Source organism: Sorex fumeus, unplaced genomic scaffold (genome assembly GCF_029834395.1).
Source record: "Sorex fumeus unplaced genomic scaffold, SorFum_2.1 ptg000047l, whole genome shotgun sequence".
Lineage (NCBI taxonomy): Eukaryota > Metazoa > Chordata > Mammalia > Eulipotyphla > Soricidae > Sorex > Sorex fumeus.
In genome coordinates, this window is record NW_026606104.1 from 50,568,097 (window position 1) to 50,586,381 (window position 18,285).

Below are 18,285 nucleotides of genomic sequence, written 5' to 3' on the forward strand. Positions count from 1 at the left end.
TCCATTTTCTCTGACACCCAAATGTGTCATTATCCATATATCAGTAATGAATATTCACAAGTTTTTACTATTAGTACCACCTTTAAAATTTCTACAGCAGAGATAATCATAATGAGATAGAATAGCATTTAAGATAATTAAAATATATGTGAATTTTTATAGAAATAAGTTTTATCTGTCACTGATAAACCTAGAAGATAATCTTTCCTCAATGTTTTCTTTACTTCAGTCACAGATTTAGGTTATGATTTCACATAATAAATGCTAAATGAATTTTGAACATCACAGCATTTAAAAAAATACCATTAAATTTGCTTTTTTGTTGCCAGGATATTTTTTAATACTATATATTTTGAGAAATGGATAAAAGTTTACTCCTTACTATTCCAGTGTTTCTGATCTCCTTTTGCTACTTATAATTCCAAAATTCTACTTCACTTATATGTGGATTTGGGAAGGGGAGTTGTTTCTGTGTGTATGTGTATTTGTGAGTGTGTGTGTGTCTATGTATTTAAGATATTAATAGCCTGATGTATTAAAGTACATGTATTTGTAATAAGTGTGTATATATTTAATATCTTAGGCTGTCACTCCTATCTATAAATGTAGAATTTTGTAACTTCTGATACTATATTTGTGTATATATATGTAGTTTGGAATCTTAGCTAGTTCTTAGTGATAGTTCTCATTTTAAAATAGTTCAGTTCTCAAATCAGCACTGCAGCACTGTCCTCCCGTTGTTCATCGATTTGCTCGAGTGGGCCCAGTAACGTCTCCATCGTGGGACTTACTGTTACTGTGTTTGGCATATCGAATATGTCACGGGTAGCTTGCCAGGCTTTGCCATGCGGGCGAGATACTCTCAGTAGCTTGCCGGTCTCTCCTAGAGGGGCAGAGGAATCGAACTCTGGTCGGCAGCATGAGCTGCATGTAAGGCAAATGCCCTACCTGCTGTGCTATTGCTCCAGCCCCAGTTCTCAAATCAATAGCTAGCATTTTGTAGGTGCTTCAAAGTGGATAGTTCTAATTACAGTAGATGAAATCAGATGGTTTAGAAACACGAAGGAGAGGAAAGATTTTCAGTTAGGTGAGAACTAGCTCATTTATAATAGAAGAACTTTGTCTGAGTTTAAAACAGAGCGCTTTGGGGGGCTTGACTCTTGAAAGTCCTTGTTCTTCTTAGAACAAATATTTCTGCGTTTTTATGCTTGCTTGCTGGTTTACTCCCTCGAGCCCATGTTCTCCCTTGAATACATATTTACTCTCTCCTCACCTCTTTCGAAGTAAATTTCTTCCAATAAAAACTGTCAAGTGGGACTAGAGCAACAGTACCGAAAGTAGAGATTGCCTTGCATGTGGCTGACCCAGGTTTGACCACTGGCATTTTATATGGTTCTCCAAGCATTGCCAGGAATGCAAAACCAGGTGTAACCCCAAAGTATCCCCAGGTATGGCCCCCAAATAAAAACAAACCGCCAAAAAGTATTGAAAATAGTCACGGTCCTCTTGTTGTTCATCGATTTGCTCGAGCAGGCCCAGTAACATCTCCATCATGAGACTTGTTGTTACTGTGTCTGGCATATCGAATAACGTCATGGGGAGCTTGCCAGGCCCTGCCGTGCGGGCGAGATACTCTGGGTAGCTTGCCGGGCTCTCTGAGAGGGGTGGAGGAATCAAACTCAGGTTGGCCATATTGGCCGCCTGCAAGGCAAATGCCTTACCCACTGTGCTCCAGCCCATTGAAAATAGTATCTTTATTAAAATAAAGCCTTTAACAAATCACTTTCAGTTATTTTATTGAATCATTGTGCGATAGATCATTATAAAGCTGTTTATGATTGAGTTTCAGTCATGCAGTATTCCAACACCCATCCCTCCACCAGTGTACATTTCCCAGCACCAGTGTTCCCAGGTTGCCTGCCATCAGACCCACCTCCTTCCTGCATAACCTCAGGTAGTTTAGGTTTATTGGGTTGCTCCTATCACAGTACTCCCATTCTTCTGTTTTTATCTGTAGCTTCTTTCTTTGTGCTCTGTTGACTTGTGAATATTGTTTTTCTCTTCTCCCTAAGTCCTTTGCTTAGTTTATTCAGAGCAGTGTCCTTTTTGTATGGACACAAAAAAACAGTATATGCTATGCTTTTTTAATGTGACTCTCAGTAATATTTTCCTCCTATGCTTCTGTTCTCTCATCTAAGCCTCAGCTGCCCTTACTACTTCCTAGCACCCCCCAAAAGCAGGGTCTTGATGAGGGACTGGATGGAACCAGGGCAAGCAGTAAGGTGTGTGCTACCCTGGCATCGAGATGGGCCTGGCCAAAGTGCCATAGTGCTTAACTATAGGTTAAGAGCTTGATCATGGACCAATACTGTCATGATCCAAAAAATAATAACTAGATTCAGACCCAGCTAGGGTTAGGAATGATTAGTCTGGCCTGAGTGCTGAGTCTGAGTCTGTGGCAAGATATCCCCAGGAGAGCTGCCCTACAAGCCTCAATGTTATCTCTTACTGTGTCCATACAAAAATAAGTAGTATTAAAGGTTGATAGTTGTTATTGGACTGAGGAAAGGAGAAAAACACCTTAAGAGGTATTTTGTCCTTGGGCAGTCAGGAAGGGCTTTGGAATACCTTGGGTAGTGTTTCCTCTGAACCTGGTGGGTGCAGGAAAGGCTGGGTGCAGTGTCAGCCCAGAGTTCTGAGGAGTTGGAGAGACTAGAGGGTTGGAGAATGAGAGAGCAGGGTGGCAAGATGGACCGCGCTGAGGCTAGCAAGGGGGACAGAGAAGAATGTAGAAGAAAAATACAGGAGCAGGCACGTGGAGAGAAAGAGCCCAGGCTGCGAGATGGAGCTGAGAGATGAGTGGGAGAGACAGAAGGAGACAGGAGTAAGGTGAGTGTGAGACTAGAATGGGAGGCCCAGAGAGACTGGGGCAGGCGTGTGGGGAGAATGGAATAAATGGCAATAGGCCTGGCCCTCCTTTCTTACACCTTTGGGGCCTCCCCCGGTCGTGCCCCCCCCCCCACACACACATGTTTTATGCATAAAGTGTTTTTATTTCGCTGTCTCTGTCTCCATCCTCCTCTCCCTCCCTCCCTTCCCCTCCCCTTTTTGGGCATTAACACTTCTAATTTTTTTAATACTTTGAATTTTTCTTTTGTTTCTCAAATTTTAGTTTTTATGCCTACCCAACAATGCTCAGGCTAGTTTATATCACACCTGCTAATACCTGGGGACAGTATATGGTGCTATGAATTTCAGCCAGGGTCTGCTTCGTGTGACAACAAGCATCTTATCCTTATAATATCTTTTAGACCCAATGCTTTCAATTCTTTAAATTTTACTATTTTGTTGGCTTGTTTGGCATTTTTTTGGGGGGCCACTCTCAGGGATTGTTTCTGACTCTGTGTCAGAGATCACCCTTGGTAGGTCTCAGTGGACCAAATGGAATGGTGGGAATTAAACTCTTGTTAGCCACGTGGAAGGCAAGTGCCTTACTTACTGTACTATCACTCTAGCCGAAAACTATATTCTGTTTAGTTCCATGTGTTCGTTGCTCCATATAAATTGTTTTAAGTCTTTTAGTCATCTTTTGCTGTGATACAGCATATTACATATTTAGGAGGGAGAAATAGTAATTAAATGCAAATTTATCAATGGGAGGAAACGTTAGGGAAAAAGGGTTTCAAATGCATAAGAGATAAAATCAAAAGTAAAGGTTTTTCTTACCTATGACTTCTTTCATACCACTACGTAGAAATATAACCAGTTGCCAGTGACAATTTGTCTACCTGAAACTTGTTTACTTTTCTACCAGTGTCTAATTCTGTAATGAATTTTTTTCTGCGCATGAAACTAGAATTCCCTAGAATTCCCTAATATATTTCTTGTATATAATATAATCATTTCATTTGAGATGCAATTTCATTTTTCATATATGAATTGTCTTTTGTTTTTTTTAACCTTTTCTTTAGGATCGCAAACTTCTGAACAGGAACTCTTTCTAGACACCAAGATATTTGAGAAAGGTTTGTAATTGTAAATTTGTTTTTTTCCCTGGAGTGGGGATACTGGACCTCACTGAATAGTGCTAGCTGACCATGTGATGCCAGGAGTCAAACTGGGTCTTCTACTTGCAAATCATGCCCTCACTTTATTTCCCTGGTCCTATATATCTGTTTTGGTTCTTAAACATATTATCATCTGTTCACAATAAAGACCCAGGAGGGCCAGAGATGTAGTTCAGTGAATAGGGCATCTGCCTTGCATGTGGCTTACCCAGGTTTAATCCCTGACTTTCCACGTAGTCTCTCAAAACCGCCAGGTATGCTTCCTTAGTGGAGCTCTGAGCACTACAAGGTATGACTCCCAAACAAATGAAAAACAAGGACCCAGAGGCCAAAGGGATGTACATTTGGTAGAGTGATTACCTTGGATGAAGTTGACCCCGTTTTGATTCCCATGTGGTCACCTGAGCAGGGTTAGGAGTAAATCCTGAGCATCTCTGGGTGTGACCTTAGAGTCAAATAGTAGTAGTAGTCGTCCTAGTAGTCGTAGTCGAAGAAGAAGAAGAAGAAGAGGAGATGGTTGGCAACCACATCATCTCTGCTTTACTAATGACATTGTTCTAATAACACCAAACATTAGTGAAGCGGCACAAATGCTGGTCAACTTTTGACTGTGAGTGTGGAAAGGTCGGACTGGAACTGAATCTCACAAAGACAATGTTTATGAGAAAGGGTCTCTTTCCTGATGTTCCATTAAGTCAACATGACAAATGACCTGGCACCTGAGTTGTGCAGGAGGAAGAGAGCGGCATGGAATGCCTTCAAGAGAAATAGTTAAGAGGACAAAGAACCTTCCGCTCTGGGCATATCTCCTTGACTCCACAGTTCTTCCTGCATTAACATACGCCTCAGAGACCTGGGCCCTACGAAAACAGGATGAGAACACCATTCGGGTCTCAAAGAGGAATTGAAAGAGCTATGCTTAGAGTATCACACTTCACTCAATTGAGAGAAGGAATCCAGAGTTCCGACCTCCATCGACAATGGAGAATCAGGGGCACTGTCTTGTTTGCCAAGGCATCGAAAATCAGATGGGCTGGACATGCAATGCAATTTGTAGATGACCACTGTTACGGATTGGATTTTATGGGACGTCAAAAGATCATGTGGTCGCCCTCCTACAAGTTGGTCAAACTTCTTCGTCAAGACCCTGGATGATCGATTTGAGGCTCTTTGTGTTCCTGGAGCGAGCACACGCCATTGGGCTACACTAGCACTTGACAGGGATGAATGGAGATGTTATTGGCACCTGCTCGAGCAAATCGATGAGTAACGGGATGTCAAGCGATCAAGTGATCAAGTGAATAGTAGTATTAATACAACAAACCCATAAAGCATTCACATCATTGGATTTAGTTTGTAATTCCAGCAACTTTTTAGGGGATATCAAGTATCAAGTGCCCATTTGCAGTAAAAATAATGAAAGCTATCCGAAATACTGGTTTTAAGGATTAATTTGAGATAATGCTTTAAAATATGTACCAAGGTTATGAATATAATTCTGTGAGATTGGTCTAGCAGTCATGTCAGTTTTCCATATCAAGCATTTAGGAATTTCCTGAGCATATCAAGAGTCTTATCTTGGGATCGAGGGATTGTACAGTGGATAGAGTGCTTATCTTTGCATGTGACCAACCCGGATTTGATCCTTGGCCTCCCATAAGGTTCCTGAGCACTGGGCCTCCTCCTGTCCTCAACCCACCCAAACTCTCACTCTCTCTCCCCACCTCTGCTCCAGTGTGGTCCAAAAGGAAGAGGGGAACAGTATCATCTTGTATTTGATACGCTTCGCTAATGACTTATTTGTTTTATGTGTATTTCAGACCAAGGAAGTACTTATAGTGGTGATCTTGAATCAGAGGCAGTATCTACTCCACATAGCTGGGAGGAAGAGTTGAATCATTATGCCTTAAAGTCAAATGCTGCACAAGAGGCTGATTCAGAATTGAAGCAGTTCTCAAAAGGGGAAACAGAACAGGATCTGGAAGCAGATTTTCCATCAGGTTTGTACAGTGGTATAATCTGTCTCTCACCAACCCCCTGTTTTAGAAGGTTGATGCAACTCTGACTTGACATTTTTAAGTTTCAAAAAAAAATTTTTTTTGTTTTGTTTTTGGGTCACACCCGTGCATGCACAGGGGTTACTCCTGGCTCATGCACTCAGGAATTACTTCTGGCGGTGCTTGGAGGACCATATGGGATGCTGGGAATCGAACCCAGGCTGGCTGCATGCAAGACAAATGCCTTACCCGCCGTGGTATTACTCTAGCCCCTGGTTAAAAAAATCTTTATAATCCCTGTTGCCTTCAAAGGTGTTGTTTTTATAAGTGATCTTTCCTTTTTTTTTTCCTCAAAAATTTTTATTGGAGTTTTTAATTTTTTTTTTTAAAATAAAAACGGGTTTTACTTGGAAATTCGGAGGTGGGGGGCATCATGAGAGAGAGAATGAGCTCAAGAAAGAATGCAGGCTTCTCCACAGTGGGGGAGAGACCCCCAAAACAGATTCCAGCATTAAAGTATGAAGGTATGGAAGTACACGTCTCAGGATGGGATGTATGGATGACACATGCTCAGATACCACATGCACTAAGTTGCAACACATGTGATTGGGCAGCATATGCATGTAAGGGTTTTCTTTTCTTTTTTTTTTTTGATTGGTCATATATGTTTTATTTATTTTTTTAATCACCGTTGTGCTCTCGGGCCACTTCCCCTACCCTGGGGAGGTTGATGGTGATGGGCAGGTGAAGGAAGGAAACAAGGGTCAGGCTGGTTTTTGTCAGTTGCAGTTTATTCCATTCCCATCTCCTTTCTCCTCTTGATTCTCCTCCTGCCTCTTTCTCCCCCATACTATTTCATTCCCCTTCTAGATCCCACTTTAATCTCCTTCCTGCTCTGGAATCCCTTTCTCCTTCTTGTTCTAGAATCCCCTTCTCTTCCTTTACAGTCTAATTAAATCCCCCTAGTTAAAGCATTAGTGGTTGGGGCTTACACACAGGTGTGGTCACAGTCAATAGGTTTAAAGTTCTTTCCCTTAGGGAAAACTGCTTCTAGGACAGATTCTCATCCAGCAAGATGGCTCCCCAAGACTGAAATTCCAACTATGGGTGTGTTTCTCCTTAGTCTATCAAACATACAAACATTCATAATATTAATCATTTTGTATGGACATAGTAAGAGATACATTAAGCTTATAGAACTGCTCTCCTGGGGTCATCTCGATCTCAGACTACAGTGCTCAGGCCAGATTAGTCTTTCCTCTCCCTAGTCTTTCCTATTCTAATCTCGGCATCCTTATTTTTGTATCATGACAGCATTTGTCCATGGTCAAGTCTTAACATACAGTTAAGAATCGTGGCGCTTTGGCCTGGCCCATTTCGATTCCAGGGTAGCTCACAGCTTGCCCTGGGTCCATTCAGTCCCTCATCGGGACCCTGCTTTTGGGGTGCTAGGAACTAAGGGCAACTGAGGCTTAAGTTGAGAAAGCAGATGCCTGGGAGTGAATAATATTCAAAGCAAATTCTAAGTTACAAAAGCATAATATTAATTGTCTTCCTGTGTCTCACGGCAGAGCCTCTCAAGCTATCCGTTGTGTATTCAATATGCCAAAACCATTAATTACAATGGGTTTCATTCCCCTGACCCTGAAGGTGTCACCAATATGACAGCATTGAGAAGGATGAAAAAGGAGAGGCCAATAAAATCTCAAGGCCGAACTAGGCTGCCACAACGAAGGAAGACAAAAATGATCGTCTGTACTTTCAATGCATATATGCTAGCATCAGATGCATCCATCGAGGACCTGATGGTACAAGCGTGAATGATCAAGTACGACATCATTGGTCTGACCAAAACGAGAAGGCACCAATCTCATCACGCCGTTTTCGACACTGGAGAAGAATTATTCCTGGGAACATGTGATAAAAGAAGTGTTGGAGGGGTCAGTGTCCTTTTCAACTTGAACTTGGCCATGAGCATTGATTCATTCAAATGCTTAAGAATCGGACGTTTACATTTGAATAGATGTGGCTCACTGCCAGCAGTTTCTATCTTTGTTGTCTACCCACCAACATCCATTATGATGAAGGAGAAATTGAGAAGTTCTACATGGAGCTGGAGAAGTTCTATAAAGAAGACCACACCTTCTACAAGATCATTGTGGGTGATTTTAATTCCAAGATAGGACCGAGAAGATCAGCCGAAGAACTTCACATAGGGACCCATGGGCTAGAATGGAACAAACAGGGTTAGAGACTGTCTGAGTTCATCATGTCAACCAAGACCATCCATGGTAACTCAAGATTCCAGAAGGCAGAATCTAAACGTTGGACATGGGAGTCTCCCGGTGGACGATTCCACAATGAAATAGAGCACATCATATTCAATCGATGGTTTTGCCTGACCGATGTCGCTGTTGTCCCAAAATTCCAAATGGGATCAGACCACCATCTCCTTTGTGCAAAATTCTACTTCACAGAGCTGGGAGAAAGGGCTGCAAAGTTTAAGAAAAGAACTCCCAGAACGACCACCAACTGGGAGCTCTTTGGCACTATTGCGGCAACATGGGAAGATGCCATTGTTGACAACATTGATGAGGAATACGATCGACTGGTTCAGCACCTCCATGATTGTGCGAGGAACGCCAAGAGAGAGATAGGCACAAAAAAACACCTGTCTTCAAAAACTCTTGAGCTTATTCACCAACGTGGTTTGGCGCATGCCTCAGGCAACCACAAGCAAACGTCCAAGCTCGCAAAGCAGTGCAGAGATGCGATCAAGGTAGACCTCATAGAGAGAAGAGCAGCAGTGCTGGTAGATGCGGCAGAAGCCGGGAAAAGTATTCGTAATGCCCGCCTGTCCTTTGCCAACTACAAGACCAAGATGACTGCCCTCCGATCACATCTTCCAGAAGGGCAATGGAGAAGATTATCTATGACTTCTACTCAAATCTCTTCGATAGCCATGTCCACCTGCCAACATACCAAATTCCACAGGATGGATATGTCGTTCCCAACGTTCTCCCTTCCGAAATCCGACACGCCATTTTGTCAGTAAAGAAACGAACAGCACCCGGCCCAGACAAGGTCAGACCTGAACACCTGAAGAACCTGCTGACAGTACTCATCAATACGCTGGTTTGGCTCTTTACATGCTACCTGTCTGAATGCAAGGTTCCGTTCCAATGGAAAACCAGCAGGACTGTACTACTGTACAAGAAGGGAGACATCCACGACATTGGCAACTATCACCCAGTCTGCCTATGGTCTGTCATCTACAAGTTGTTCACTGGAGTCATCCTGAATAGGCTTGGCAGAACACTAGGTGAAGGACAACCATGCGAACAAGCTGGTTTCCGCAAAGGATTCAGCACCATCGACCATATCCGCACGATAACCAAGCTCATTGAGGTTTCTCAAGAGTTCAAGATGCCGCTCTGTCTAACGTTCATTGATTTAAAGAACGCCTTTGATTCCATTGAGATGGAAGCGGTCATTGAAGCCCTAGCCAATCAGGGAATTCAAACTCAACACATCGGGATGCTCCATGAGCTGTATTACGGATTCACTACCAGGATCTCACCATTCTACAAAGAAGTAATTATCGATGTTAAGAGAGGGGTTCGGCAGGGTGATATCATTTCATCAAAACTCTTCAGTGCCACCCTCAAGAACATCATGCGATGACTGGAATGGGAATGAATGGGAGTGAAGATAGATGGTCGGCAACTACACCACCTCTGCTTTGCTGATTACATTGTTTTAATAACACCCAATATTAGCCAAGTGGCACAAATGCTGGCCGACTTCGACTGTGAGTGTGGAATGGCCGGAGTACAGCTGAATCCTGCGAAGACAATGTTTATGAGAAACAGCCTCGTTCCTGACGCCCCATTCGCTCTCAACGGAAATGAACATCTCTGAATGCAACAGCTATGTGTACCTAGGTCGTGAAGTCAACATGACAAATGACCTGGTACCCGAGCTGTGCAGGAGGAAGAGAGCGGCCTGGAACGTCTTCAAGAGTGTCGAAGAAATAGCTAAGAGAACGAAGAACCTCCGGCGCTGGGCACATCTCTTCGATTCCACTGTTCTTCCTGCATTGACATACGCCTCAGAGACCTGGGCCCTACGCAAACACGATGAGAATGCTATTCAGGTCCCCCAAAGAGGAATCGAAAGAGCTATGCTTGGAATATCACATTTTACTCAAATGAGTGAAAGAATCCGGAGTTCCGACCTCAGTCAACGATCAAGAATCAGGGTTGCTGTCTCGTTTGCCAAGGCGTCAGAAATCAGATGGGCTGGTCACGTAATGAGATTTACAGATGACCGCTGGAATTGAGGTGTTACCGACTGGATTCCACGGGATGTCAAAAGACGGCGTGGCCGCCCACCTACCAGATGGTCAGACTTCTTCGTCAAGACCATGAATGATCGATCATTTTGAGGCTCTTCGTGTTCCTAGAACGAACAGACGCCATTGGGCTACACTAGCACGCAGCAGCAACAAATGGAGGCGTTACTGCCGCCCGCTTAACGGGAAGTCAAGTGATCAAGTAACCTGTGTCTCTACAAAAATGACATTGCTTTGAAATAAACTATTCAAAAGACATAAGGAGAGGAGAAAGGCAATATATCACTCACACATATAAAATTATAGGTTTCTGAAGAATCTGACCTTACAAGTCAACAGGGTTTGATTAGGGGTAAAAGCTGATTAACTAGTTGGGGAGGAGAGCATAGAGAAGAGTTTACAGATAAACACCATGGAATGGAAGTGCCTCAGGTGCACTGTGATAAACCTGAGCCCCTTGTGGCAAGGGAAATAGGACATACCAGTGTTCTCCTACACACCGTGCGCTACACTTACCAAGCTTTCATGTTAGAGTTTCCATCATACAATGATGGAACACCCATGCCTCCCCCTGTCTCTATGGCAGACAATTTCTCTCTTACTCTATACTTACGGGCATAATGGTTTGCAAAACAAATAATGAGAGGCCATCAGGTTTGGTCCTTTCTCTACTGTCAGCACACATTTTCCACTTCAAACGATCTCTCCAGCCACCATTGACTTAGTGACCCCTTCTCTATCCCAGCTGCCTTCTCCCCCAACTCATACCACAGGCTTCCTACTGTGAAGCAATTTTCCTGGCCCTGTCTTTACTCTCCTCGGGTGTTGACATATTAAAATATTTTATATTCCACAAATGAGTTAACTGCTATATTCTTTTCCATTTATTTATTTATTTTTGCATCACACCCAGCGATGCACGGGGTTACTCCTGGCTCTGCACTCAGGAATTACTCCTGGCAGTGCTCAGGGGATCATAAGGGATGCTGGAAACAGAACCCGAGTTGGCTGTGTGCAAAGCAAATGCCCTACCAGCTGTGCTATCGCTCCAGCCCCCAGCTGCTGTATTCTTAAACATTTATTTTTAAAGTACAGAAGTAAAAATTTTATCACAGAATTATGAGTATATTGTTGGCTACCTGATACTTCCTTCTTCTAATCTATAATCGGTATTTAAGTCTGTGGGTTATTTTTCTCACATTGTGCTTTCTGTTGTCATTTTAGAATCCTTTGACCCACTTAATAAAGGACAGGGGATCCAGGCACGTTCTCGAACAAGAAGACGACACAGGGATGGCTTCCCACAGCCCAGACGAAGAGTAAGCAGCACCTTGATTTTTCTAGAATTTTCTTTTCTTCTATTTATGTGAGTTTTTTTTAGTATCTGTTGTTTACAAAACTACAGCAACCAGGGTCAAGAATTTTATACCTTTATATATATGCATATTTTTATATATATGTACATTTTGCCCTTTGGAATCAAGAGCTTTATATGTTTTGTTTCATTGTTTTGTTGGGGGGTACACCCTACTGTGCTCAGGGCTTATTCCTGTTTCTATGCTCAGGGATCACTCCTAGTAGTGCTTATTCCATTTGTGGTCCCAGGAATCAAACCCTGGTCTACTGAGTCAATGCAAGCACCCTATCCACTATACTATATATCTCTGGCTTCAAGAAGCTTATTATTTTATTTTTTGTTATTAATTTTTTTTATATACAAAAGAGAAACTGATCTCTTGTTGACTTTGTTATCAGAGAGTGGTAACGTCATGAAGTGACTTCTGTTTTTTTTTTTTTTTTTTCTGCTTTTTGGGTTACACCCGGCGATCACAGGGGTTACTCCTGGCTCTGAACTCAGGCGTTACTCCTGGCGGTGCCCTACCCACTATACTATGTCTGGCCCCTTGTCTGTGTCTTAACAAGTTAATTTGTTTTATCTCAGTTGCATATGTATAGTGCATTATGTCTTTTTAACATCTGGAGAATCAGATATTGGTATTTTGGTATCCTCTTTACTCCAAAAAGATTTTAAAATAATCTTTTAGAAGAGTCTTATTTTGGGATTGGAGAGCTAGTATTGCTAGGACATTTGCCTTGCGTAGGGCCGACCTGGGGTCATCATTTAGAGCACCATATAGTCAGTCCCCTGATGTCTGCCAGAAGTGATCCCTGAATGCAGAGCTAGGAGTAAGGCCTGAGCACTGCTAAGGGTAGCCCAAACAACCCCTAATAATAATAATAATAAAGCCATATTTTTCTCAAATAAAAGAAGATACATTAATCATTTTTAACAAATGGCTTTTAATTTGTTTTAGTGATTTTAGATAGAAATTTTATATTACTGTTTTTATTTTTTAAGAAACTTCTTAGCAACATTTTAATACCTCAGATATCAATGTAAGCATTGCTTTGGTCTGTTAGAAAATCTGATAGGCTGTTTCTCATTGTATTTTAAATTATTTTATTAGTATTGTAGCTTAAGATTTTATTTCATCATAACACAGGCTGACACTAAAAAACAGATTCAGAAGCTCAAACTATACCAAGATAGGGAAGATACAATATCTTACTGATACCTTACCTTGCATTCTGTGTCCAGGGCATGAGCCACGCAAGAGCACAGACCAAAAGTGAGGCTTGTGCTCCGTCAGGTAACACCTGGCAGTGCCAGGAGTCACAGAACTCAGGCCTCACACTTGCTGAGCATGTGTTCACCCCTTCAAACACTATATCTGGCTTCTGTGGTTTCTTCTTCTTTTTTTAAATTATTTATTTTCTATTTTGAATACCCATCCCCCCACCAGTGTCCATTTCCCACCACCACGGATCCCAGTATCCCTCCCTATCCCCATATCCCCCATCTCACCCTACCTCTGTGGCAGGGCATTCCCATCTGTTCTCTCTCTCCTTTTGAGTGTTGTGGTTTGCGCCTGATTTTCAGGGAGACACGTTGGATGATTTACTTTCCATTGATCACTTTGTATATATAAGGAGATGTCGCACGGCCGCATAAGTGGCGTGTGGTTTGGAAAAAATGTCCTGGTTCCCACGTGCCCTCCAGCGGTGTTCTTTGTTGTTGTCTTTGTTGATGTGTGCTGTAAAGATGGTGCTGGGGGCGGGTTGTGGGCGTGACTTCCAGAATCAGAGGTTGCCTGGGAGCCTGGCAGGCCCCATTGCAGTTTGGAGGAAATGTCCTGGTTCCCACTGCCTGAGCTATGTGCTTGTAGAGACTCATGGTCACCTGGGTTCCATCTGGAGAAGGCGGGATGCACCACCTACCCCATCTGGGACCTCCCTGTGAGATCGGCTCTGTTTGGGACTTGGAGCATTCTCCGGGTTCTTTTTTGTTTTGACTGGTAGTTATTTACAAATATGTAATTTATTTTCCAGTGTTGAGAATTTTCTTTACATTGTTTCATTATTTATTTTTTTAAGTAATTTAATGGAGCCTGATTTGTTGCAGATGAAGCAGTTTATATGTAGTCCTGAGTGGCTGGTAATAACATGACTCATGCTTCATTGGGTAGATCCAGTGTCTCGAACATTGTACTCAAGTATTGATAATTGTACACTGTGATCTCCTATATTACAACTTTTGCTTTTTAAAACATAGATTATGAACCTAAAGAGATAGTGCAGAGGTTAAGTTAAGGCCCTTGGTTTGTATGTACCTGATACCATTTTGATCTTCGACACCTCACATTATACCCCAGGCACTACCCGATGTGATCCCTGGGCACAGAGCCAGGAGAAATTCTGAACATCATTGAGTGTGACCCCTAAAACAAAAAATTTAGATTTTTAGAATTAAATTATTTCTGAAGCTCCTCAGTTTTTTTTTTTTTTAAAAAAAGACCTTTAGGATATGAAATTAAATACTTTGTATCTGTTATTGGGGGGGGATGTTGGTTGGAGGGTTTCTTTTAGTGCGGTCACATCTGGTGATGCTCAGGGGTTTTTCACTCAATAATTATTCTTAGTGGTGCTCAAAAGACCCATATGGGATGCCAGGGATTGAACCTGGATCATTCTTGTGTGCAAAGCAAGCTCAAGCTCCCTACCTGCCTGCTGTCCTATCAGCCCTAAGATCCCTACTCTTAAGTATTGATACTAAGCCTGGAGAGCTACCCGTGATGTATTCGTATGTCAAACACAGTAACAACAAGTTTTATAGTCTGTAAAATTTCTAAATTTTTACAGGGACGAAAGAAGTCTATAGTGGCTGTGGAGTCCAGGAGTCTTATTCAAGGAGCCTTCCAAGGGTGCTCAGTGTCTGGGATGACGTTGAAATACATGTATGGTGTAAATGCGTGGAAGAACTGGGTTCAGTGGAAAAATGCAAAGGAAGAGCAGGGTGATCTGAAATGTGGCGGTAAATATCCAGCATGAATTTGTGTCTGGATGTGGGTTGGAGAGGCATGGAGAATAGATATAAAAATTTCAAACCTACTTATTAGGGTGTAAATACTGGTGAAAAATCCCACAATGTATTTGGTTTGGTTTTATTTAAGTTTTTCCATCTGTACTTACAGTTCTCATCTTTTTTCTATCAGGAGTTGAACATGCCTCATCAAGCCCGTGTTCTGAGCCCTTAGGAAACGCTCAAGATCACACCCATACTCAAGAATCCTCAGAGCCAGGCTGTAGAGGTAGAACTTATTTCTCTCTCTATGACTTAATTATTTTATTATATCCTTTTATATTGTTATCTATTTCAATGTATAACTGGAATTTTTTTTGTGTGTGGATATTTTGTGAGCATGTGAGTTTGTTTCGGTGCTGGTAATAGAAACCCAGAATTTTGGAGCCTATTCTGGTTCCACTGAGCTATATTCCTGGCACCCTGAAATTGGAGATTTGAGGAGCAGGAGTGTTTGGGCCACATCTGGTGTGCTCAGGGCTTATTCTAATTGCTTAGGTATCACTTCTGTGGTGCTCTTAGGATCATATATTGCGTGGGGAATTAAACCAGGGTAAGATGGGATGCAGGCCTTGGCCTCTATATGTTCTTTCCAAAAATGTGAAGTCGTCAGGTTATAAAATGAATGGGGGTTGCTCCCAGTTCAGTGAGGAGCATGAATGCTAACAGTTGAACCCAGGACTCTCCAGTTTGGGTTTTCTCCCTGTCAAGATTAAAGTTTCAACATTAGGGAATGGAGTGATAGTTGGGAGGGTGGACAGTGGGAACCTGCACTCGCCTGACCCATGTTTGGTCCCTGGCATCCCAGTTGAATCTTCACACCACTAAGACTGATTTCTGAGTGCAGAGCCAAGGGTAACCCCAGGATACCACTGGGTGTGACCCCAAAAGCAAAAAAAGAAGGTAAAGAAAAAAATCCTCCTCCTAATTTTAAAGAGCTACTATGAAGTTTGGGCTGGAGCAGTAGCACAGTGGGTAGGGCGTTTGCCTTGCACGCGGCCGACACGGCCAACTCAAGTTTGATTCTTCCTCCCCTCTTGGAGAGCCCGGCAAGCTACCGAAAGTATCTCGCCCGCACAGCAAAGCCTGGCAAGCTACCTGTGATGTATTCAATATGCCAAACACAGTAACAACAAGTCTCAAAATGGAGATGTTTCTGGGCCCGCTCGAGCAAATCGATGAACAATGGGAGGACAGTGACAGTGACTATGAAGTTTGTATTTTGAGTTTCTTATGCATGTAAAAGGAATTTATTTCTTTTTCTAACACTGTCAAAGGTGTTCAAATATGGGTGCTCAAAATTTTTTTGAGCCCTTTATGTCTTGTATCTGCTTACACTTAAGTATATAGATACCCATATAAAAATCAGTGTAGCGCCTATAATACTTTTGCTCAAGGATCTCTCCTGGCTGACTGGGGGCTATCTGAGATGCTGGAGATTGAACTGGGTCACCTGCATGTGAGGCAGCACGTTACCCTGTACTCTGGCCAGACTTTTTTTGAGAAAAATACCTGGAAAAGCCTTGCTGCTTCTATAGGAAGAAGCTTTCCCTGAGAAGCTCTTTGCCATGTTTTAGAATTTGGAATCAAACAAGCCATTTAAATAGAGGAGCTGAATATAATTGTGTTTTTTAATCTGTTGCTTACTTTGGTTTCTGGACCACAGCTGATGATGCTCAGGGCTTACCCCTGACTCTGCACTCAGGAGTTATTCCTGGTGGTGCTCAGGGGACCATATGTGATGCTGAAGATCAAACCTGGGTTGGTCAGATTCAAGGCAAGTGCCCTATCCACTGTACTGTCTCTCCAGCTCTGAATATAGTTTTAGAACTCACATTGGTTTTGACTTCCTATTGTAAATTATTGTTTTCAATTTATATTTTGGCTGTGGTGATCGGGCTGACTCCAGACTTCGTGGGGACCAGTATGATGCCAGGGATCAACCCTGATACAGTTGCAGTAGGGCAAGTTCCTTGACCATGCACTATCTCTTCGCCCCTGTATTTTGCTTCTAATAGTCTGTGTCATAGATTAGATAACTTAAATATTCATGAGTCCATAGGTAAGGTAAGGTAAAGGCCCTCACGTTGATCATCGATTTGCTCGAGCGGGCCCAGTAACGTCTCCATTGGAGACTTTGTTGTTACTGTGTCTGGCATATCGAATACGTCACGGGGAGCTTGCCAGGCTCTGCCGTGCGGGCGAGATACTCTCGGTAGCTTGCCGGGCTCTCCGAGAGGGGCGGAGGAATCGAACTCGGGTCGATCATGTTGGCTGTGTGCAAGGCAAACGCCCTACCGCTGTGCTGTATGTGGCAGAAAAGATTCAATATGTCATCAGTAAATTTACCACCTTTCAGTTATATCTCTTAATACCAAAATGCCTGCATGCTCTCTGGACTTTATTCTACCTGCTGTTTGGGGGATACATGTGTCCTTCCTGATTAAAGCAGTGGGTCCTTGCTGTACTTTTTTGATGGACCACTGGTTTCTTGCTGATCAAGTGTAATCTAACTGCTCTATAATTACATAAACATTTCCCTTATTATGCCCTTTATTTCCCTCTCACAGAGTGAACTACAGCACTCTCATTTAAACTGTTAGTGAGAATGGAGATGGCTGTGCCTGAATTCAGTAGCCATAGAGTATGGCTACTTCTGCTTCTCATTTACCCAGCAAATACTTAGTAAACATCTGTCATGGATCAGTCATTTTTCTAAGAATATAGTGAAAAGGTCACACATGATCTTTGCTGTTATATATATCACTAATAAACTTTTGCAAATGTAGTTTAGGAAAGATTGGCTTGTGTCTTTCCTGAAGGCAGAAGAGTAGTCACTCTAAAAGTATTTCGGTTAATTCTGATCCCATGGTTTGAGTCAACCAGTTACAGTATGTTCTTTTTGTTTGTTATTGTTTGTGGACTATACCCAGTGATGCTCAGGGGTTACTCTTAGCTCTACACTTAGGAATTACTCCTGACGGTTAAGGGGGACCATCTGGGGTGCAAGGAATTGAACCCAGGTCAGCCACGTTCAAGGCAAATGCCCTACCCATTTTACTATCTCTCCAGTCCCGCAATATGATCTTCTATACTTCAAATTGGGTAACTCTTTTGCCTTTTCAAAATTTATTCAGTTCATTGATGTGAGGCTTACCATGATCAGCCCCTCGCCCTTAAAGTTTTTTTTTTCTGTTCTAGCCCTCTGAACCCTTGGGCTTGTGTGGCTAAACATGTGTTGTATTCCAGCATTTCCAAGAGTATGAAGATATTACATTATTTGAAGTGTTCATTACTCAGATACATTTGAATCTAAGAAGACTATTCTTGGGAATGGAGAGGTAATACAGTGGGTAAAGCACTTGCCTTGCACATAGCTGACCTAAATTTAACCCCCAGTATCAAATATGGTCTTTTGGGACCCACTTGGGGTGATCCCTAAGTACA

At 42.4% G+C, this 18,285-nt stretch overlaps 1 protein-coding gene across 4 annotated transcripts in view; it reads left to right on the plus strand.

Moving 5' to 3' along the window:
* Nucleotides 1–18,285, plus strand: part of ZMYM4 (zinc finger MYM-type containing 4) — a 101,593-nt gene that overhangs the window by 68,007 nt on the left and 15,301 nt on the right. For all 4 annotated transcript variants that reach the window (XM_056123031.1, XM_056123032.1, XM_056123033.1 and 1 more), the window contains 5 exons: nucleotides 3,972–4,025; nucleotides 5,888–6,067; nucleotides 11,643–11,737; nucleotides 14,619–14,790; nucleotides 14,972–15,067. In XM_056123031.1, coding sequence (XP_055979006.1) covers nucleotides 3,972–4,025; nucleotides 5,888–6,067; nucleotides 11,643–11,737; nucleotides 14,619–14,790; nucleotides 14,972–15,067 — 597 coding nt within the window. The remainder of the gene's footprint in view (nucleotides 1–3,971; nucleotides 4,026–5,887; nucleotides 6,068–11,642; nucleotides 11,738–14,618; nucleotides 14,791–14,971; nucleotides 15,068–18,285) is intronic.